Source organism: Pristis pectinata, chromosome 27 (assembly GCF_009764475.1).
Source record: "Pristis pectinata isolate sPriPec2 chromosome 27, sPriPec2.1.pri, whole genome shotgun sequence".
Classification (NCBI taxonomy): domain Eukaryota; kingdom Metazoa; phylum Chordata; class Chondrichthyes; order Rhinopristiformes; family Pristidae; genus Pristis; species Pristis pectinata.
In genome coordinates this window covers 7,537,680-7,561,473 of record NC_067431.1, presented here as the reverse complement: position 1 = coordinate 7,561,473, position 23,794 = coordinate 7,537,680, and the positions used below count along the sequence as shown (strand labels likewise).

The 23,794-nt window shown below is 43.2% G+C and overlaps 1 protein-coding gene across 4 annotated transcripts in view; it reads right to left on the bottom strand.

Moving 5' to 3' along the window:
- Nucleotides 1-23,794, bottom strand: part of robo4 (roundabout, axon guidance receptor, homolog 4 (Drosophila)) — a 107,843-nt gene that overhangs the window by 25,113 nt on the left and 58,936 nt on the right. For all 4 annotated transcript variants that reach the window (XM_052039912.1, XM_052039913.1, XM_052039914.1 and 1 more), the window contains exons 5-14: nt 23,569-23,707; nt 21,472-21,599; nt 18,753-18,877; nt 16,558-16,783; nt 14,613-14,734; nt 12,780-12,951; nt 8,156-8,344; nt 6,194-6,236; nt 5,981-6,111; nt 1,726-2,043 (exon numbers count right to left, since the gene is read on the bottom strand). In XM_052039912.1, coding sequence (XP_051895872.1) covers nt 1,726-2,043; nt 5,981-6,111; nt 6,194-6,236; nt 8,156-8,344; nt 12,780-12,951; nt 14,613-14,734; nt 16,558-16,783; nt 18,753-18,877; nt 21,472-21,599; nt 23,569-23,707 — 1,593 coding nt within the window. The remainder of the gene's footprint in view (nt 1-1,725; nt 2,044-5,980; nt 6,112-6,193; nt 6,237-8,155; nt 8,345-12,779; nt 12,952-14,612; nt 14,735-16,557; nt 16,784-18,752; nt 18,878-21,471; nt 21,600-23,568; nt 23,708-23,794) is intronic.

The following is a 23,794-nucleotide window of genomic DNA, read 5'->3' as shown; positions in this document are numbered from 1 at the left end:
TCCATACCATGGTATTATAGCATAATGGTGATGCTTCAGGACTAATAATAGTGAGCCCTGGGCCAATGATGAACATGGGTTCAATTCTCACCCTGGCAGTATGAGAGTTGGAATTTGTTTATTAAAAATAAGAAATCAAACACTGGCTCAGAAAAGGGCCTACAAAGCTGTTGGATTGTTGTTAAAACAAAAAGCCAACAATCGAGTCTTTTGGGGAAAAAAATCTTGTTTTTACCCATTTGGCTCCAGCCCATCACCAACATCAATGTTTTTATGTTGAATCTTGAGCAAAAACCTAAACTGCAGAAGACGAGGCCTTAAGCAGATCAGCCGTTATCATAGGGAATGGCAGGGCAGGCTTGAGGGGCTGAGTGGCCGATTCCTGCTCCTATTTTCTTATGTCTTTCCACGCCACTCTGTAAAGCGCAGACAACAGATGCCACAACCGCAAAATAGTCTTCTTTCTCACTTGCATTATTTCCTTGTCTTCCAGCTTCCTCTTCCTGTACTGATGGATACCAGCCACCTTCAGTTATCTGATACAAATGGCAGTGGCCAGTGGCTGACCCTGGAGAGTGGGACCTCTGACAGTGGGAGAGCAGTCTGAACTCATCCTCAGCCAGGATCATTCAATGTCATTGAGCAAGGAACACCTGCTTCATACTGTCTATGTGACTCAGTCTTGCTGAGCATCGACGTGACTCTGTACTCCTAAAGAAAAGTGTCATGTGTGAGATTCCAGTTGTGCCGAGTCAACAGAGCTCAGCCATCCGGTCACCCTTGACTGTGCTTCTAACCTGGCTTAGGGAAGAGCAGGGAAATGAGCACGTCTCATTCATCCTTTGCAGAAAATATAGATGCTGGCGTGGAGGCTGTTTGCCATCAGAGCATCCCAGTGATGAAGGGCAGGTTGTGGGTGGGGCTTTTTGTGGACACTGGGAGTAAATGACAAGGCTAGGTGGAGTAGACTCCCCTAGTCAAATGGCTGTTTGTATTCACCAGCTTAACTCAAAACTGGCAAAACTCCAATAACACAGCTTTGGGGCTGTCAGATAATCAAATTTTTCAAATTATTGGATATTATCCATATTTATACAAAACACAGTTTTATTTCCCTTTTTAAAGTGTTACACAGTATCATAACACATTCCCCAGTGAACCAGATAAGTTTAAAAGGAGGGCAGGAAATGGGATCCTGGTCAGGTGAGAGAGAGCATAGGAACCAAGGCCAGGCAGATTGGAAGGAAGCACGGGAACTGGAGTCCTGGTGAGTCAGAAGGGAGTGCAAGAACAAAGGTCCTGGTCAGTGGAAGGAAGCACGGGAACTGGAGTCCTGGTGAGTCGGAAGGGAGTGCAAGAACAAAGGTCCTGGTCAGTGGAAGGAAGCACGGGAACTGGAGTCCTGGTGAGTCGGAAGGGAGTGCAAGAACAAAGGTCCTGGTCAGTGGAAGGAAGCACAGGAACTGGAGTCCTGGTGAGTCGATGGGAGTGTGGCAAACATTACTTGGTAAACCAGATGCCAAACCATCGGGATTTCCAAATGGTCAGATGGCGGATTATCGGAGTTTTACAGTACTGGAAATACTATGTAAAGCATCAGACGATGAAAGCCACCAAAGGAACCATATCCAGTGGTTCACCTTGACACTGCACAAGAAAGGAAGCAGCACTGAAAGAAGTGTTTTTACACTGGATTTTTCCAAGCCTCAGGATTCGAGTGCTCACCTTTATTACAGTTTTTATCCCAGAATTCCACATTTGGCTGCAGGTAGGGTGGCATTTTCTGCGGTAACTTTGTAACCTCCTGACCAAAGCTGTTGATGTTGTTTCTGTTTATGTTGTTCTTCAGCAATGGCAAAGGGCTGTGGTCTGGAGTCATCTGAACACTGTGGTTGGAAATGGTGGACCTCTGTACAAGCGGAGTACTGAACGTCTTCAGATCTTTCCCTTTAATGTCAGTGCTGAACGTCCCATTCAGGCTGTTGTCAGACAACAGAGTGGGGCCTTGGACCCTCAAAACCGGAGTCTTCTCAAATGACGAACCTACAGGTGAAAGAGGTAGATTCCAGGTAACCAAGGACGTAATCTGAATCGAGATAATACAAAGGTACAACATCATTTGTGTCATAGTCACAGAAACAGGCCCCTTGGCCCATGCAGACCACCAAGCACCCACTTACACTCATCCATTTTATCCTCCCTACATTCCCATCAACTCCCTTCAGATACTACCATTCACTTACACACTAGGGGCAAGTTACAGTGTCCACATTAACCTACCAACCATTTTTGTGATGTAGGAGCACCCAGAAGAAACCCATGCAGGCACGGGGAGAACATGTAAGCTCCACAGACAGCATCGGAGGTCAGGATTAAACCTGTGTTCCTGGAGCTGTAAGGCAGCAGCTCTATTAACTGCACTACTGTGTCCTTCATTGTTCTGTACTCCATAAAGAAATGTCAACCTCGCGTCAAATGCTCCTGATAGAACATCCATGAAGAAACATTGGAATTGGTTTATTATTGTCACACGTACTGAGGAACAGTGAAAAATTTGTCTTGCATACCGTTCGTACAGATCAATTCAGTACAAAGTGCAATTACATTGAGTTAGTACAGAGTGCATTGATGTAGTACAGGTAAAAACAATAACAGTACAGAGTAAAGTGTTACAGCTACAGAGGAAGTGTAGTGCAATAAGGTGTAAGGTTCATACAGATCAATTCATTACACAGTGCATTGAGGTAGTACAAGGTAAAACAATACAGAATGCAGAGTAAAGCATCACAACTACAGAGAAAGTGCAGTGCAGGTAGACAATAAGGTGCAAGATGGGTTAATGGTTTAGTTTCTAATGTAGATTTATCAAATACTTGTGTCCACCACAGTGAGTGAAGTCAGCTCTGGAGGGTGGGTGATTTCATGCATCTTGCACCCTGTCTAAACGGTCCAAATTCATGACAGGTGAAACCGACAGCAAAGCCTCAACTTTGTATTGTAGCCCCAGGCTCAAGAGTATTGCTTCATGCTGGACTGGAACTTTTACTCTCACTTCCTGCAATAACCAACCTCACATCCATTGGGTTGAGACACTTAATTCACAAATGCAATGACTTCACATTGAGAGAATGGGAGAGATCCATGAGTAACTAAAACCAACACGGCTCTTGGAGGGGTGAGGGCTACCAGCCAAAACTTAATAAACTTCTTCAGTTCTACCCGCATCACTACTACTACAGTGGGCACCATCAACACATGGGTTCTAGTGGTTCATACAATCATACATCACAAAGTGGCCATTGAGTCTATGGTGCCTGAAACAGCTCCTTTTGGTCAGCACAGACTTGATGGGCCAAAGAGCCTGTTTCTGTGCTGTACCTTTCTATTTAAAGGTAACCTCAATCAGTCCCATTCCTCAGCTCCTTCCCCCTATCGAATCTCCCTTTCAAGTAACTCACATCCAGTTCCCATTTGAAAGTTGCCACCTTAGGCATATGTAATATTATTGGTGAAAAACACTTGCTGTCTTAAGGCTGTCACCCCTTTAAGGATTATGTGTTTTGACTAACTGCTCTCTAGGCAGCAACAATGCATGTAAAAGGTTCCAGAAGCAACCTGTAAAGAGCCTTTGAATAAGCTATTCTCACTGTGTCTGAGCCCCATATCCCATGTGTATCAGCCTGTACCCTACATCCAGTGAGCATCTATAGTTTACACCACTGAATCTGCATCCAAGACCATTTCAGACTGTATCCCAGATCAAAACACCTCATTGCAAGAAAAAAAATCCTTTCTTTCTCCTTTTGCCAACCACCTTAAATCTGTCAGCTCTGGTTAACATTTCCCCAACCACGTTCTCTCTTCTCTCCTCTTCCATCAGGCAGAAGATACCGGAGCCTGAGGGCATGTACCACCAGGATTAAAGACAGCTTCTATCCCACTGTGATAAGACTATTGAATGGTTCCCTTATACGATGAGATGGACTATGACCTCACGATCTACCTTGTTGTGACCTTGCACCTTATTGCACTGCACTTTCTCTGCAGTTGTGACACTTTACTCTGTACTGTTATTGTTTTTACCTGTACTACCTCAATGCACTCTGTACTAACTCAATGTAACTGCACTGTGTAATGAATTGATCTGTACGAACGGTATGCAAGACAAGTTTTTCCACTGTACCTCGGTACAAGTGATGATAATAAACGAATACCAATGCATGGGGTCATAGAGTTGTACAGCATGGTAACAGCCATGTCCACGCTGACCTTTCTGCTCATCTACACTAATCCCATTTGCCCATGTTAGGGCTGTATCTTTCAATGCCTTGCCTATTCAATGGTCTCTCTAAATGTTTCTGAAACATAATGATTGTATTTGAATTCACCACCTCCTCTGGTAGCACATTCCAGATATCAATTGCCTTCTTTTCAAAAAAAGAAAACTTACCCATCAGATCCCCTTTAAAACTCCTCTCATCTTAAACCTATGCCCTCTTGTTTTTTATATCCTTGTTCTATCTGACTGTATTCTGTGAGCTTGCTATTGCATATGGCAATTAGTTGCTACAGGAAGCCTTCGGGCTAAGGTGACCTAAACTTCCAGATGACCGAAACCTGATGTAGATCTGCTCCAGGATACACCACTTCCACGTGTATTTGGTCAGCCTCTACAGTTGTCACAGAATGGCTTGGATATGTTATCATCCTGGGAGACTGGACTGTGCCCATTCCAATATGACCCAGACACTGCTTCACCATGTTCCAACGTGTTCCAGATATCAACCACACTGTATGAAAAGCTGTTCCCCTCTGATCTTCCTTAAAACTCCTTCCTCTCCCCTGCTGTGGGAAAAAGATTCTACCTATCCTATTTATGCCTTTTATCATTTTATATACTTCGATCAGGTCACCCATCAGTCTCATTCACACCAGGAAAACAAGCCCAGCCTATCCAATCTCTCCCCATAATTACCATCCTCCCATCCAGCCAATGTCCTGGCGAATCTCCTCTCCAGCGTAATCGCATCCTTCTGATAGTGCGGCAACCAGAACTGCACACAATTTTCCAAGTGCAGCCTAACCAATGTTTTATAAAGTTGCAATATAACCTCCCAATTTTTTTGTTCTATGCCCAGACGAAAATAGACAAGCATTCCAATGTCTTCTTCACCACCCTATCTTATGCTTGTCACCACTTTCAGGGAACTATGGATTGGAACCCCAAGGTCCCTTTAACATTCATTAGTGTCCTACCACTTACCTCGATTTAACTTCCTAAAAGATAAGATATTTATTTATTAGTCACATGTACATCTAAACACACAGTGAAATCCATCTTTTTACATTACTGAGAATGTGCTGGGGGCAGCCCACAAGTGTCGCCACTCTTCCGACGCCAACGTAGCATGCCCACAGCTCCTAACCTGTATGTCTTTGGAATGTGGGAGGAAACCGGAGCACCTGGAGAAAACCCATGCAGACACATGGGGAGAACGTACATATTCTTTACAGACAGTAGCAGGAATTGAACCCAGGTCTCTGGTGCCGTAATAGCGTTACGCTAACCGCAATACTACCGTGCCAACAATGCATCATCTTACACTTGTTGGGATTAAATTCCATCTGCCAATGCTCCCCCAACTTTCCATCTGACCTATATCCTGCTGTAGCCTTAGACAACCTCTCTCACTATCCACACCACCACCAATTTCTGTGTTATCCGCAAACTTACTAACCGTACCTCCTATATTCACATCCAAGTCATTAATATATATTACAACCAAGGGCCCAGCATTGATCCCTGTTCACAAGATCCATCACAACTTCGGATATTGTCTTAACCCTCCACTTAACCATCTCAGCACAAAGAGAGCAGGAGAAAGTTAACTTATAACTATTCCTGGGTTTGCCAGGCTTGTAGAATAAAGGTGACCTCGTTGGGAACATGCTTGTGTATTACTCTGTATATCGCTCTTACCTGCTTCTCTGTACATCTGATTCTCCCAGCTGTGCAGCCAGAGAGGGCGAGTACCACCGGCACTGAGGTTCTTGGAGCAGCTGTTTGATTTCCAAGAGTTTGACAGCCAAGGAGAATCAATGAGGTTCATCCTGGGTTAAAGCAAAACGTTGTCAGGTCAGCTGTTTAGTGACCAACAAATGCAAACACTCACCTCATCCTGGCCCAGCTTACCTGTGTTTGATTATAATGTCTTCATTAGCCAGCCTGTACATGCCTGCAGTACACAAATTAACATGAATTAGTCATACAGAAATGGCCTTCTCTACATGGGACTTCTAGGATTGTCTAGTCAAGTTTTGTGTCATGTGTGCTTTGCTCACTTTACACTTAGAACTATAAAATCCTTACAGCACTGCCCAGTGCTGAGTTTTGCAAGAACAATCCAATAGCTCGCAGTTCTCTGGCTCTTTCCTTGTTACACTGCAATGTCTGGTCAAAATAGATTCCAGCTATAGTTTGGACAAAATGCAATAATGACACAGTCTAGGTGCAAAGCTTTATCACCAGTAATGGAGTCACACCAGAGTGCTTTAGTAACTGAGGTTCCCAGCACCTGAAGGTTCAATACCAGAAGCAGGAAGCCCGATATTTTGTATTATTGCCCATTTTGAAGTTGTTGGCCAATTATTAGATTTCATATCAAAAACGCAAGTGAAACTGAAAAGCATCACTTCATCCATCAGTGGAAGCTGCTACTATATCCACAGATTCTTATGTCAAGTCCACATGATGTAAGAATCCCACAGGCTAACTAATGTGTCAGAGAGACTCCTAACAAAGTCACAGAGTCATACAGCACACAAACAGGCCCTTCAGCCCACCACATCCATGCTAACCTTTTTGCCCATCTACACTAATCGCATTTGTCTGCATTAGGACTGTATTCTTCTATGCCTTGCAATTAATACAGCGATAATTAACTCCTTTACAAGCAATCTGATGCATGCCTGATTTGGACCAGTGATAGAGGTTCAGTTTGAAAAATAATGCACTTCCCAATGTCTTCAAGACCTCAGCTTAGAATCAGTCATGGCTCCATTCTATGGCCTTCTCCATCTTTTCTTGTGTCTCTTTCATCTCAGAGGATAAGCACTCATGTCTCAGTGTTTGGTACCTGCATAATTAGGTAGCCAACAGGGTCTTTATTTTAAGAGGAATTGCCTGTCTTGGGCACATTATCAGCACAGATATAAGGTGCAACCGATGGCTCCCGTAATGCTGGGGCTACAGTCTGTCACTTACACTCATGCTCCACCTGGAGGTTAGTCACAGACCAGTGCTGGCTGAATGGTGTTGTGGATTGAGAGATGGTTCGGAGGATGGAGAGATGTTGAAGTGAAGGAGTGGAGAAACAGGAGCGATGGAGGAAGCAGAGATTTTGAGAAGGAGTGACAGATGTGAAAGGAGTACCATGTTCAGAGATGGAAGGTGAGAGGGGGAGTTATGGATGGAATTTATTGGTATTGGTTTATTATTGTCACTTGTACCAAGGTACAGTGAAAAACTTGTCTTGCATACCGTTCGTACAGGTCAATTCATTACACAGTGCATCGAGGTAGTACAGGGTAAAAACAATAACAGAATACAGAGTAAAGTGTCACAGCTACAGGGAAGTGCATTGCAGGTAGACAATAAGGTGCAAGGCCTTAACAAGGTAGATTGTGAGGTCAAGAGTCCATCTCATCATACAAGACATCAATAGTCTTATCACAGTGAGATAGAAGCTGTCCTTGAGCCTGGTGGTACGTGCCCTCAGGCAAAGGAGAGAGACAGAGGGAATGAAAAACACGATGATGCTGGAGGAACTCAGCAGGCCAGGCAGCATCCGTGGAGAAAAGCAGGCGGTCAACGTTTCGGGTCAAGGAGGGAAGAGTGACGAGTAAAGAAGAAAAACAGATGAAGGGAATATAATGTTTTGCATTTGTTCTGAAATTCTCTTCGCCAGCACCATAACAGACAGAAGTTAATTGAATTTCAGAAATGGTCAATCATAAAATATACATGTATCTGACCCTCATCACGGTTGGGTTACATCAACCTGATTACCCTCAACCCAAATTTAATCCTTCCCCAGGTGTCCAGTTTTAAAATGTACAGTGATGCTGATGATATATACCATCAAGCCTCTCTCACCTTTGCTCAGCTTGTGTTGCTTCTGAATGTGACCCCGTTTGGTACGGCGACAGTACAAGCACACACTGAGCACCATCAGGATGACCCAGATCACACTCCCCGCACTTGCAATGAAAACCGGCCGCCTCACAAACTCCAGCACCCGACCAAAGATTGAAGACTCCGATGATGTCTCCTGACCCGAGGGGTCTAAGATTTAAAGATAATGAGATAAAGATTCACAGCAAATGGCTGTTGTTAAACTGTGGGCATTTACTAGTGGGAACATTTATTTTGTTTTACAGACACATTATGTGAACGTGCAAAAATAGAGCTTAGCAAAACACTCTCAGGTCACTCATAATTGTGGTATCACAAAATACACTCTTCCTACCTCATCCAAGGAAACTATACAACCACCTTAAGAGATTCATGAATTACTTTAGACAAACACCACTCTCCAAAGCCAGTGAACAGACAAAACTTAAAAGTTAAACCACAGAAGCTTCAGCTGGACTCAATGGGGCAAGTTTTCTGGTGACGTAGATGCCCGCACAATTAGAAATAACTGGATCATTGGTATATTGAACTCCACTAACTTTTGTGGATTTCCAACCAAAAACGGGCTGTTGTTGGGAACTTGCTTGTAGTGGATGGTGTGGTGATGGTGAACTGTGGGGGGAGATTGGATGTTAAAGACAAAAGGTAAATTTAAGGGGCTGTGGTCATTTAAGTAGCCTCTTATGTGGGACAAAAATGACATTGATAAAAATGAGACCTAATATTTTAACCATGTATCTTAACCTGATAAATAATCAGAAAACCAGTAAAATAGATCCATGCCCAAAAGGGAAAATACTGTGTCCTTCTCCTAACCAAAAAAAGAAATCTGAGTGTCCAAATGTTCTCTTGACAGAGGTTTTCTGAGGTTTCAAGACTTCCTTCAAGGCTCCATGCTATGGGCTTCCCCATCTCTTCTTGTGCCCCTCTCATCTCAGATCCTACAATATCCCAGAGGTGGAAGACAAAATCAAAGGCTAAGGTCCAATGAGCTGCAGGTGAGTGGGTTGTTCATGCTGCACAATGGATCACTATGATCTCTGCAGGTACAAACTCTTGCTGTGCTGTTTCAGCCATGGTGCAGAGACTAAAGTTTCTGTGTACAAGTTCCACTCCAGAGATCTGAACACAAAAGACAAGGGTGGTGTTGTGGCCACACCAGAGAGGGGGGTACACAGAGGGTACACAGCGGGTACACAGCACTGCACTTTTGAGTGAGATGTTAAAGTTAGATCCCACCGAGCCACACAAATGCACATAAAATATCTCATTGCACTATTCAAAGAAGTGCACAGACATTATTCCTGTTACCTTGTCCAATATTTATTCATCAGCAAATGGCACAAAAGCAGAGTCTGCTATGTGCAAGTTGGCTGTTGCATTTCCTACATTATAATTAAAATGTCTTGGTACATCCTTGGGTCATGAAAAGTCCTAAATAAAGTCTTTCTGAGCTGGCAAGCATTTTTCCTGGCCAGTGAATGAAAATCAAAAACGAAATGCAGATGCCAGAAATCTGAGATAAAAACTGAAAATGCTGGAAACACCCAGCAGGTTAAGCGGCATCCATGGAGAAAGAAATAGAGTTAACGTTTCAGGTCAAAGACCCTTCATCAGAACCAGGAAAGCAATAAAACAAGTCTTAAGGAAGGAGAAGGCAGAAAAGGACAAGGGGAAAATCTCTGATCCTATCAAAGATATTCTCTTTGTCCTAACTATCCGTCCCCCACCCACAATTTAAAGCTAATTTGTTCTGAGGACGGAGCTTCAAATTGAAGTATTGACTCCAATTGTCCTTCCATTTTTCTTGACAAGTTACAGTGATTTTACTGTTCTAGCTCTGTGAAATTCTCCCATCTCTGGTATTATTCAGAGCTTGCGTTTGTTGGTTTTATTGTATCGTAGTTTTAACAGGGGTGAACATGTAAAACGGGATTGAGTCTTTTGGCTTCTGATCCTGGGAGACTGATGGAGATGAATGAGGGAGCTGAATATGAAATGTACGCAATTCCTGGTTCCCCATTTCCAATCGAGTATCCAACATGATGTGAAATCACTCTGTCTCACTCCCACAATGCAGAATGAATGATAAATGATTGTTTTCTGCACAGCTCATTATAAAGTCACAGAACAATACAGAGAGAATCAACAAAGGATAAGTGAATAGATTTTTCACTATTTAAAAAAAACTGTGATTGCTGCATTTAATAATTACATAAAATAACCTTTTCATGACTTGTGCAGGCTCTAATCTACCCCCTGTGAGATTAGAATTGCCCAGGAAGCTTCAAACATGTATATCATGCAAGCAGCATTTAATATCCAGTGTAAGGAGCTAAACAGATCAGACAAAAGGCTCCCATTTTTGGATAGCACATCACTTAAAAACATTGAGGTACTTCCCAAACAATTAACTGTTACCACATACACAAAAAATGGTGGCTATTATTTTTGTACTGGAACATCTTGACTGTTGTGAATGAGCATTTAATTCTTCTTTTGCAGCTGCTTTTGCCATAGGAGATGGGTGAAAGCGGAGGGAGAGGGAGCTGCTATAAGATGGTGTGGTGAGTGGGTGGGTGGAGTTGCTAAAGGTGAGGAAGGAGAAGTGGAGCTGGTTAAGGGAGAGAGAGTAACGTTGGTCAAAGGAGAGGGCTCCAGGTTGAGGAAGAGTTCTCCTGCTCAATGGGATGGAATTCCAAGTCAGGAGAGAGGAAGGTTACTGGGATATTCTTGTTCCTCTACCAGTCATTCTGTGAGATCCCTTACATGCACCTGAACTATTGGAAAGAGAGGGCACAACCTTGCAGTGTTACCTTTAGTAGTGTATCTGCATGTTAATAGTGCACCTCCACTTCCAGTGATTCATGTACCTACATCTCTCTAACATCAACGCCGTTCAATCTCTCCCATTCAAAAAACACTCCATCTTTCTTTTTCTCTACCAGTAGATTACCTTACATTTTTTCTACATTATATGTCACCCACCATATACTTATCTATTCACTTACCTTGCCTATACCCTCCTGAAGCCTCATGGCAGCCTCCTCAGTACTTACACTGACACCCAGCTTTGTATCGTCAACAAACTTGGATATATTACAATTAGTCCCTTCATCTAAATCACGTTAGTTTGTAAACAGCTGGGGCACCAACAATTGGGGCCCTACAACATCCCACAACACAGCCTTGCACCCTAAAAATGACCCATTTAGAACATAGAACAGTACAGCACAGGAACAGGCCCTTCAGCCCATAATGTCCATGCTGACCATGATGCCAAATTAAAATAAACTTATCTGCCTGCATATGGTCAATATCCCTCCATCTGCTGCATATTCATGTGCCTAGCTAAATGCCTCTTAAAAACCACTATTGTGTCTGCTTCCACCACCACCCCTGGCAGTGCATTCGAGGCACCCACCACTCTCTGTGTAAAAACCTTGTCCTCTAGCATTTAACATTTCTACCCTGGGAAAAAGACACTGATTTTCTACCCTATTTATGCCTTTTATAATCTTATATATCATCTATCAGGTCACACCCCAGCTTCCAATTCTTGTTCCTACTCTCCAAGCCTCCATCCAAGCCAATATGTCATCCTCAATCCCACGCGCTGTAATTTTACTTAATGATCTCTAGTAGGGAAACTTAAAGGCCTTCTGAATGTCCAAACACACCATATCCACTGGTTTCCCTTTATCTATTCTGCTTGTTACAACTTTAAAGAACTCTAACAGATTTGTCAAACACAATTTCCTTGTCATAAATCCATGTTGACTCTGCACAATCATTATTATTTTCTAATGTCCTGTTACCACTGCCTTAATAATAAATATCTGCATTTTTCCTACAATTGATTTCAAGCTAACAGATATGTGGTTCTATGCTTTTGTTCTCTCTCCCTCTCCCTAAATAGTGGCATTACATTTGTTACCTTTCAACCTCTGTGGGAAATATTCTAGGATCCATGGAATTTTGGAAGGTGACAACCAGTGCAAACACAGTCTCCAAAACCTTGGGAAAATTACACAAAACCATTACAAAGGCCTTAATTTTCTCAACAACTGAGTGACTGGCATCATAACTGCATGGGAATGACTGGAAGAACCTACAGGTAGTGAAGTTCTACCGAGCAATATTTTTGGTGGACATAACATTTCAAAGAAAAATGTTTTAGTCAGGGCATTAACTAATTTTTGATGAAAGCACAGGGTGTAATTGTATACACATTCATTTATCAATGGAGTATAGATAACACTCGATGGAATTTGAACCACAGCAAACAGGCAGGGATAAATACTGGGCCTCACAGAGTAGGGAAGCTCATCTAACATCAGTAGAGATACAGTCAGTTATGCAATGAGTTGGGGAATGGGGTTAGTGACCCACAAAGTAGTGAATAATAATAGAAACAATGGTTGTGTTCTGTGGGTCTACAATACCCTTACAGTTAAAGTAGCTGGCTCATCTACCTCAAATTGATCTAAACAAGTTACAGTTCTAAAGACGCTTGTGCGTATTACCAGAGAGATGAGAAACAAAGCTAGCAGCAATGAATCTATGACTTTCCCCGTGCACTGACCTAGGTAGACATACTGTGGTTTGGTGTGAACTCCCACTCCAGCGCCATTGATCGCTGCAATCTGCACACGGTACTCAATCCCAGAATTCATTGCGGGGATCTCCAGCTGGTGCGTACTGCTGTTCACTGTCCAGTTTCTGTGATGCTGTGTATCATTCCCCAAACACCAAACCTGGAACCAAGGAGGCAGAAAAAGCAAGCACTTTATATCAATTACACAAGAATTCAAGCAAATAGGAGCAAGGGTAGGCCATCTGGCCCCTCAAGCCTACCTCACATTCAATAGTCTTATAACAGCAGGATAGAAGCTGTCCTTGAGCCTGGTGGTATGTGCTTTCAGGCTATTGTAACTTCTGCCTGATGGGAGGGGGGAGAAGAGAGAATGTCCGGGGTGGGTGGGATCTTTGATTCTGCTGGCTGCTTTACTGAGGCAGTGTGAAGTGTAGACAGAGTCCATGGAGGGGAGGTTGGTTTCCATGATGTGCTGAGCTGTGTCCACAACTCTCTGCAGTTTCTTGTGGTTTTGGGCAGAGCAGTTCCCATAACAAGCCGTGATGCATCCAGATAGGATGCTTTCTATGGTGCATTGATAAAAATTGGTGTGGGTCAAAGCGGACATGCCAAATTTCTTTAGTCTACTGAGAAAGTAGAGGCGTTGGTGAGCTTTCTTGGCTGTGGCATCTACGTGGTTGGACGAGGACAGGCTATTGGTGATGTTCACTCCCAGGAACTTGAAGCTCTCAACCTCAGCACCGTTGATGTAGACAGGAGCATGCGCAACACTCTCCTTCCTGAAGTCAATGACCAACTCTTTTGTTTTGCTGACATTGAGGGAAAGGTTGCTGTCATGACACCATTCCACTAAGCTCTCTATCTCTTTTCTGCACTCCGACTCATCGCTGTTTGAGATACGGCCTACAACGGTGGTATCGTCTGCAAACTTGTAGATGGAATTACAGCAGAATCTGGCCACACAGTCGTGAGTGCATCAGGAGTAGAGTAGGGGGCTGAGGACGCAGCCTTGTGGGGCACCAGTGTTGAGGATAATTGTGGGGGAGGTGTTGCTGCCTATCCTCACTGATTGCGGTCTGTTGGTCAGGAAGTCAAGGATTCACTTGCAAAGGGAAGAGTTTGCACCTCTGGCAGCTTTTGTTTGTCCATCCCTCCAAGCCTCTATCACTCCGTGACCAGGAACCATGATTTCTTTTGTGTGTTCCATAAGGAAAGACATCGGCTCGTGTAAGGTCCAGTCTGTTGTGCTCAACACCCTGTACTCCACTGCAGCAAACCCCACCACAAATTGATATTGATATTTATTTATTAGTCACATGTACATCGAAACACACAGGAAATGCATCTTTTTGCGTTACTGAGAATGCACTGGGGGCAGCCCGCAAGTGTCGCCACGCTTCCGGCGCCAACGTAGCATGCCCACAACTCCTAACCCGTACGTCTTTGGAATGTGGGAGGAAACTGGAGCACCCGGAGGAAACCCACGCAGACATGGGGAGAACATACAAACTCCTTGCAAACAGCGGTGGGAATTGAACCTGGATCGCTGGCGCTATAATAGCGTTACGCTAACCTCTACATTACCATGCCTGCCAATCACCATGTACCTTCCCCCTGCTTAATGGGCCCAAATACATAGCATTCAAATTCTAGACCTTAATGTTGGACAGATCATTTTCCACTGGAATTTCAATGCATACGAACAACCACAAAAAGTTTTCTTCACAAATTTAATCCTGCAGGCCTCAATTTAACCTCTATTTATACGTTTCCAGGATAATAAACTACACACATTCCATGGTTCCCCATACATAATTGTACCTTGTAACCTTTGATGATGCCGTTGTGGGACTCGGGAGGAGGTGGCTTCCAGCTGACCACAATACTGTCATTCCTACTTTCTGTGGTTGCAATGATAACACTGTGAGGTGGAGCATCTGGTACTGAACATGAAACACAAGAGATGGCAGATTAAATGTCATGTACCCACATCAAAGCTGCAACATTAAAGATTTCACCAACCACTTCAATCCATAAAATATTGGAATGGTTTAAATGAACTCAACCAGATGTGAGGGGGATATTGTGTGGGAATATTTCTGTAAAAGTTATTGGTTTTACAGAGTCGGCCTTCACTAACTGTATGGATTCTGTAATACCTAACTTTGTAACAGAACTCCCTCGCTAGACTGCAAGAAAAGCAAAATCATAGAATGATTACAACACAGAAGGAGGCCGTTAAGCCTATTGTGTCCATGCCAGGTCTCTACCAGAGCAACCCACTGGTCCTTTATCCATAGCCTTGCAATTTTTTCTCCACGATATATTTATCCAGTTTCCTATCAAAGGCCATGCTGGGACCTGACTCCAGCCCATCCACATGCCGTGCATTGCTTTTTCCAAACTCACACTGCATAAATATGTCTTCCCTCATATCTCTCTTTAATTGTCCTTCCCTTTTGTTTATACCTGTCACCTCCAGTCCTCAATCACTTTGCCAAAGTCAACAGTTTCCCACTATCCAAATAAGAAGGGAAAGCTGAGGGGAGATTTGATATTAAATCTTGATATTGATAAGTAAATTTGATATTCCCTTCTCTTAGGAGATGTGCAGGGCAGGTCTTATTTACACAGAGAGTGGTGGGTGCCTGGAACATGTGGCAGGGATGGTAATAGAGGCAAATATGATAAGGGCGTTTAAGAGGCTCTTAGATAGGCACGGGAGTGTGCAGAGAATGGAGGGATATGGACATTGTGTAGGCACAAGGAACTAGTTTAGTTTGGCATTTAATTTGTAGTTTTATTAGTTCATCACAACATTGTGGGTGGAAGGGCCTGTTCCTGTGCTGTACTGTTTGATGTTCCAAAGAAAACAGTGCCAGGTCCTCTAATCTATCCTTGTAACTGTAGTCCTTCATAGAGTTATAGAGTCACACAGCAAGGAAACAGGCCCTTAGGCCCACTGGATCCACACTGACCACCCAGCACACATTTATGACAATTCCATTTTATTCTCCCCACAATCCCATCAATTCTCTCATCGGCCCCTGTCCTGCACCAATTCTACCACTCAGCTACATTCCAGGGACAATTTACAGTGGCCAATTAACCTACCAACCTGCACATTTTTGGGACGTGGGAGGAAACCCGAGCTTCTGAAGGGAACTCACAAATCTCAGTGACCATTCTCATAAATCTTCTCTGAACCACCTCTGATGCCTGCACAGCCTTCCTATAATGTGGTGACCAGAAAGGAACTCAATTCTCCTGCTGAGGCCAAACCAGTGTTTTACAAAACATTCAGCATTATTTCCCTGCTTTTAAACTCCATGAGGAAAGATTGGCTCAGCTCGGGATGTTTTCTTCAGAACAGAGGAGACTGAGGGGAAACTTCTTTGAGGTATATAAAATAATGAAGGGCCAAAGTAGAATAAGTGGGAATGGCCTACTTTCCTTACTTAAGGGTTCAAAAACCGAGAGGCTTAGATTTATAGTAACTGGAAGATTAGAGAACATATGATGAAACTTATTTTCACCCAAAGATTGGTTAAGAGTCTGCCCAATTAGTACTTGGATGCCAAGACCTGCAGGGCTACAGATTCAGTCCTGGAATGTGGGATTAGCCTGAGCAGCTGTTTTGTGACCAGCACAGATACAATGGGCCGAACAGTCTCCTTCCGTAATTCTATGATCCCCTGGCCTTTTCAGTTCTAACGAGTGGTTGTAGACTGCCAGCAGGGATCAATCTGCTGTCCTCGTCACTCACCTTCCTCGGGAATCCTTCCATGCCTTGTGTTACTGTCTGGACTACAAAACTTTCCGCTGTATGCTTGAACCTTGAACTCGTACTTGTAGCCCCTCCTGAGTGTGGTCAGCACTGTATGCTCTTCAGCTGGGTTTGTAACCTGCTCCACCATCCAGTCCGTGCTCAGGGGCATCAGAGAACGAAAGAAAACATTAAATCCCTCGATGTACTGAGATGGTGAAACAACCTGGAGGAACAGAAACCGGGTGAGTTTTAAACAGATCATCGAATTTGCATTCAATTCCCCTCTGGACATTGGCTTTAATACCAGGCATCAAAGAAGAAAATCAAGTGAAATTACAGGGATTAGTCAGACTGAGTCATCCTTGCTCAAGGCAGCAGCATGAGGAATAAAATTGTCACCAGTCTCTCTCAGCTCCCCAGTCCTGATCTCTGTGCTGTAATTCCAGCTTGAAACTGTTCTTGTGCGGACATCATCTGATGTTACTTTTAAAACCCAATTGGTGAAGTGGAATGGGATGTCCCACAATGATCGGTTAAAACAAACATGGCTGGAAGTCTCAGGACTAAAGTACTTGGAAGCTGCTTGGGAAAATATAACAGTCCTGAAAACCTTGGGTGAAATCAAAGCCTTTCAGAAGATCCATTTCCAGTGTTACCAGGGTGGTTGGTGCCATTGTTGGGAAACAGAGCATCACTTCACTGCTGGAATTGGAGAAATCCTGCCACAGATTGTGTTCGTGAACACTGATCTAGATGCACATCTCCTCTGATCTCCCAGTACATAACATGTCAGGAGTAGACGTATTAATGTCCATGCTGAGCATGAGATTAATATGGATTTGTGTTCACTTTGTGCATTCCCAATTTATCTGCAGCATAAAATAAGTGCCAGGATAAGGTCCTATTGCACTGTTAATGATTTGTGTTACCTCAACGTTAAAGAGCCTCCCTTCCTCGGATTCTTACAAAGGATTGATGTGTCATTGGCCATCCAAACTCGTACTTGGAACAACTTCTACCACCACTGAATCATTTCCATGCATTTACACTCAAGAGGGAATTCACAAAGATCAAAAAGGGATGGGCTCAATCCACACATTTAATTGACTGAATCCATTGATAATGTAATCAGAAAACCAGCCAGGAGGATTTTTGTTTTGATGACCTTACTACACAGGAAGGTGTTTGCACTTTTATCACTACTGAGCCCTGCTCACTGCTTAAGCTCTTGGTGACATGTGGTTGAGGTACAGACAGTTTCAAGTATAGAGTCAGAGAATGACACTCATCTTCCACAATAAACGTCTTGCTTCTACACAAGTTGAGAGACATCAATGCCAAATAATAATTAAGAGCTAGATCTGGAATTTGTACCTTAGTGTAAAACAATTAATGAGTGGGTAATCTGATTTGCATCCATTCCCAGTTTTATTTCTGTTAACTCCAATGGAAATAAAAAGCAGGAGAGATGAGCTGCCAACTCATTTCTACCAGCTTTACATTGTGAACAAAGTTAAGATCATCTCCTTGGAGACAGGTTGATGAAGACTTGGAAAGTAAGATTGAGCAAAATTTAAATTCATGCTCCAAAGGATTCAGAGTGCATCAGCTTACAAAGTACAGAGGAGAAGCCATCCAAACCATAAGGTTCAAATTACACCTCCACTGAATTACTCCCACATACTGTATTTGCACTCTTGATGAAGCTATTTATTTTATTCATTCCCAGGAGACTGCCATTGCTGGGACAGCCAGCCACTGCAACATCAACTAGATTATTGTTATAGGTAGATCGGATGAGAATGCTAACTACTTTTCCAAAGATCATTAACTAATCAAATACATTTTTACAACAATCCAATTATGCCAACATCGCCAGCGCTAGCTTTTTTTTAGGGATCTATTTATTAAGTGATATTAAATTCCCCAGCTGCTTGGATGGAATTCATGTCTCTGGATCACTAGTCCAGGTCTCTGCTTTGGTAGTTCAGTTACACTGCTACTGTACCCTTGGTTAACTGCAAATATGATATAGAACACCTTCCAAAACTTTCAAAGATTTCCAATAAATGGAAGCAGCACAAGAATATCTGTAGAGCATCACCCCATCCAGAAATGGAGCGAGGTCAATGACAATAGAGCCCAGAATGAAGTGGTAACGACTTGAAAGTTAAGGAAGATCAGAGGCCCACCTTCCAGTGGAGATGGACATGTGAAGATGATGGAAGAATGGTAATGTTGTGTAGGTATACACGGACATCCAACAACTCCCGTTGGGTAGCCTTCCGTCTCTCCTTCTGACCAGTATCAAGAGCATCTGAAGGTAATAAAAACATGAACCAGCAACCGCGGTCATATCCAGCACACACACACACAATTACTTATCTTTCACTTTTTAATGCTGACCAATCACGACAATCATGATTAGCCATTTCTAATTTATTCACCTGCTCAGAACGTTAGATAATAAATTTTGTGCTGATAAGAGTGGAGGATAGAAAAAGACCATCCTTATTGGCTCAGTAAGGACCAGACTGACTAAATGCATGGAAGATGTTCCTGATGGCTGGCAAGTCCAGAACCAGGATCACAGCTTCACAGTGCTATTTAGAACCAAGATTAGGAGAGATTTCTTCACTCAGAGGGTTGTGAACCTGTGAATTTCTCTCCTGCAGAAGGCAGTGGAAGCTAAGTCAATGAATATACTCAGGAAGGAGGTAGATATATTTCTTAACACTGAAGGATCAAGGGATATGGGGAGAAGGCGGGAACAGGGTACTGAAGTAGATGATCAGCCACGATCATGTTGATGGTGCAGCAGAACTGAAGGGCCGATTGGCCCACTCCCTCAATTTTTTGTCCTTTAAAGCTATCCATGCTGCCTTGGCATAACTCACCAAATCCTTCATTTATTTTCTTTCCCCTTACCACTAACCAACCAGGCAGACTCCTGGGTGAGACAAAGAGAAAAGGAAATAACCCCTAATTTATGGAAGTCTATAATTTAGGGCAAAAATAGGAGACCTTTTACATTAAAACCTGAAAGCAATCAAACACGTTCCAGGAGATCACAGTCACTGGGACTCAGACTCTAATGCTCCATCCAGCCTCTTAACAGGTGGATTGATCGCAGTCAGGGAACCCGCCAGCTCTCCATTTAATGTTTATAGTAAAGCAGAACTTTCTGCACAGGCCTGCAACTAGTTCCAAAGGTTGACAAGTCTATTGAAAAACCTGACATCTAACCTAGGTCAAAGCTTTAGTGATTCATACATTCCTCTGGTCATTGCTGATCTACTGATGTATCCATGCAAACTCTTGACCTCACAATCTACCTTGTTATGACCTTGCACCATATTGTCTACTTGCACTGCACTTCCTCTGTAGTTGTGACACCTTACTGTTATTGTTTTACCCTGTACTACCTCAATGCACTGTGTAACGAATTGATCTGTATGAACGGTATGCAGGTCAAGTTCTTCACTGTACCTCGGTACAAGTGACAATAATAAACCAATTCCAATACCGACACAGCCTGTCTACATGGACTAAATCTAATCTTTACAGTAATTCAAAACGTCTTAATTAAATTACATTAATTCTAAATGAGACCTAAGCAAAGTCTTATACAAGGGCAATATAGTACTTAATCAAACTGGTAAAGGACCATGGTACTGTATTTAATTACAATAATGTCTACATTAGCTGTGAACAGAAATTTTACAATAACACTCAGCTCTTTCTCCCACTCATTAAGTTCAGTTCTCAGTGTGCATGGTGTACATCTGCAATAACCATGATACTTCTAATCTATGCTAAAAGTCAGCTGTCAAACCTGCCCCTTGACCTTTTAACATTTAAATCTGGTCATTATCTGGTTCTTTCCTCTGCAGTCCTAAATCTTTGAATCATCTATAAACTGTGGCTATGAAAATGTAATTAATTCTTTATCCAACCTAACATCTGTCTTCCAGTCTTAAATACCTTCAAATAACTCAATATATGGCATTTTATTAAAAGATTTTCTAACTCAACTCACACAATGACAATTGGGCTAGCAGCATTCGCGAGCCTCTCAACCTCTTCATAAATGAAAAGATGATGGTTATGTTACCAGCTTTTCTATAAGCCATGCAACAGGTACTAATAAGCCATTTGCTGACTAAGTCCTCAAAAATACTTCAGAACCCTGATTCAATCGCAGCAGCCTCACTTCTTAGATGGATGGTTGTGGGTTAAAGGCTTATTTCGAGGGCAAGGACAATCCCCGAGTCCAACACTGAGAGTGCCTACTCTGTGGGAAGGGATGATTTCTGGCTGTTAAAATAAGACCTCATCTATCCTGCCATACTGACATAAAAGATCCCCATGGGGCTATTTTGGTTAGTTTTTTTTTGCTATCCTTTACTGCAATTCGCTTAATAAATGACCCTTCTCAATAAATTAGATTCCATCACAATTTCCTTAATAAATGACCCTTCTCAATGAATTAAATTCTTAATGATAGCCTAAATGATTGTTTGGACAGTATATCCAGAGTGGACAGAAAGGTGGGTGCACTACATAGTCCTTTGTCAAAGGATCAACATTATCCTAGGGCAAAGGCCCCATTCACATCATGTAAAGATAAGCTAGTTCCAGCTTAAAGAATGAGTTTAAGCTGGTATACAAGTAAAAGAACTATTACAGAAGAACTTACAGCTGCCAATACAACACTTTCTCTTCACTATTTTAACAAATTCTATCAAAAACACTACTTTTACCCAAATAATTCAGGCTATTGCTCAGTACTGTACACAAAAGATTTCTTTCCTCCATTGCTTGTGTATGTGGGTTCAGTTTACTCCACCATCATGCCTTCCCACAAGCTTACTCGCTGCCCTTAGTTAACCGTTGCAAACTCACACATACCTTGTACAATGAGGGAGACAGAGGCAGCAGATGAACCCACCGAATTCTCAGCCAGGCAGGTGTAAAGACCGGCATCACTAAGAGCAGTATAATGAATCCTTATTGTGTTATCAGAGTTCACCTCGTACCTGTTGAATCAAAGCAGTAATTTGATCAGGAACACGATGATGCTGGAGGAACTCAGCAGGCCAGGCAGCATCCGTGAAGAAAAGCAGGCGGTCACGTTTCGGGTCAGGACCTTTCTTCAGGACTGAAGACAGGAAAAGGGGAAGCCCAATATATAGGAGGGAAAAGCAGAGCAGTGATAGGTGGACAAAAGAGGGGAGGTGAGGTGGGCACAGGGTAGTGACAGGTAGATGCAGGTAAGAGACAGTGATAGGCAGGTGCGGGGAAGGGGAGAGCAGATCCACTGGGAGATGGATCAAAGCTAAGGAGAGAAAGGAAAAAAAAATGGTAGAGAAAAGAAGGATAGGCTAGGAAAGGGAAGAAGAGAAGAAGCACGGTTGGTGGTGTTGTGGGGAAGGCGGGGTGGGGATTACCTAAAGTGGGAGAATTCAATGTTCATGCCATTAGGCTGCAAGGTTCCAAGACGGAAAATGAGGTGCTGTTCCTCCAGTTTGCACTTGGAATTCTCCTGGCAGTGGAGGAGGCCGAGGACTGACATATCAGTGATAGTGTGGGAGGGGGAGTTGAAGTAACTGGCAGCGGGGAGACGCAGATCGCAGTTATGGGCAGGGCGCAGGTGTTCTGCGAAACTGTCACCTAGTCTGCGTTTGGTCTCACCAATGTAGAGGAGGCCACATCTGCATTCCAGATTCCAGCATCTGCAGTCCTTTGTTTCTCCAGTAATTTGATCACAAGAGAAATCAATTTCCGCCTCTCTCCCAACCTCCACCTTGCTGTGAAATCACACCTCAGATCCTTGCACCACTACCTTGCACAGTAAAGCTGAGATATGAAACCAGTAAAGGACACTTTACTTCACTGCCTTATTGGGGATGTGCTGCACTGTCAGGTTAAGGCATTAATCAAACCCACTCAGGTGTATATTACACCTTGCATGGGATATTAAACCTTGCAGCAGGTTCAAGGACAGCTTCTATCCCACTGCCATAGGACTCTTAAAAGTTCCTCTTGTACAATAGAGATGAACTCCTGATCTCTCAATCTACCTCGTCCTGGCCCTTGCACCTTACTTGCCTACCTGCACTGCACTTTCTCTGCAATTGATAAGATCTTTATCAGTCACATGTACATCGAAACACACAGTGAAATGCATCTTTTGCGTAGTATGTTCTGGGGGGCAGCCCGCAAGTGTCGCCACACTTCCTCAATGTACTTATGTTCAGAATGACCTGTCTGGATGGCATGCAAAACAAAGCTTTTCACTGTATCTCAGTACATGTGACAGTAATAGTAAAGCAATTAAACCAATGATTTGGAATAAAGGCAAGGGAGATCTTCCTGATATCCCAACTGATACTTATCCCTTGGTAAACTGACATCTACACTTCCTACATTACAACAATGACTGTGTTTCATTGGTCGCTAAGCCATTTGACGTAGAGCCATAGAGAAATACAGCACAGAAACTGTCCCTTCAGCAAACAGAGGCAATGCTGACCATCAAGCACCCATTTTTACTTTAATCCTACTCCAATCGTTCCCCACATCCCCAACATCTCCTCCCACCCAAACCCCTCACCCCCAGATTCTGCCACTCACCTACACACTAGGGGAAATTTACAACAGCCACTAATCTACCAAACCAGCATGTGCTTGGGATGTGGGAGGAAACTGGAGCACCTGGAGGAAACCCATGTTGTCGCAGAGAGAATGTGCAACCTCCACACAGACAGCACCAGAGGTCGGGGTTGAACGCGGATCACTGGAGCTGTGAGGTAGCATCTCTACAAGCTGAACCCTGCACTGTTCATGTCCTGAGGCTGTGAAAGAAGCTTAATGCAAACTCTTTTTCACCCAAACAACAGGACAAAACAAATCCAAAAACATATAATTGGTTAATTCCAGGATCACTGCTTGGGAGGCATCTACTGTGTGGACTCGTCAGCCACCCTTTAAATTCACTTCACTGACCTCCCAGTGGGAAGCTCTCCATTTTCCTTCTTCCAACGCACTCGCGGCATCGGATCACCTCGAGCTTTGCAGGAAAACTGCACGCTATTTCCAGCTATTACTGTTTCATCACTTGGCCTTTGAACGAAGGTTGGCTTTTCTGGAAAAAAAAGTTGAGAAGATTATTATCACATGAAACACAAGTCCTGACTGGAAACCAGACCTGCCTTGCCCCAGCCAAGAATGA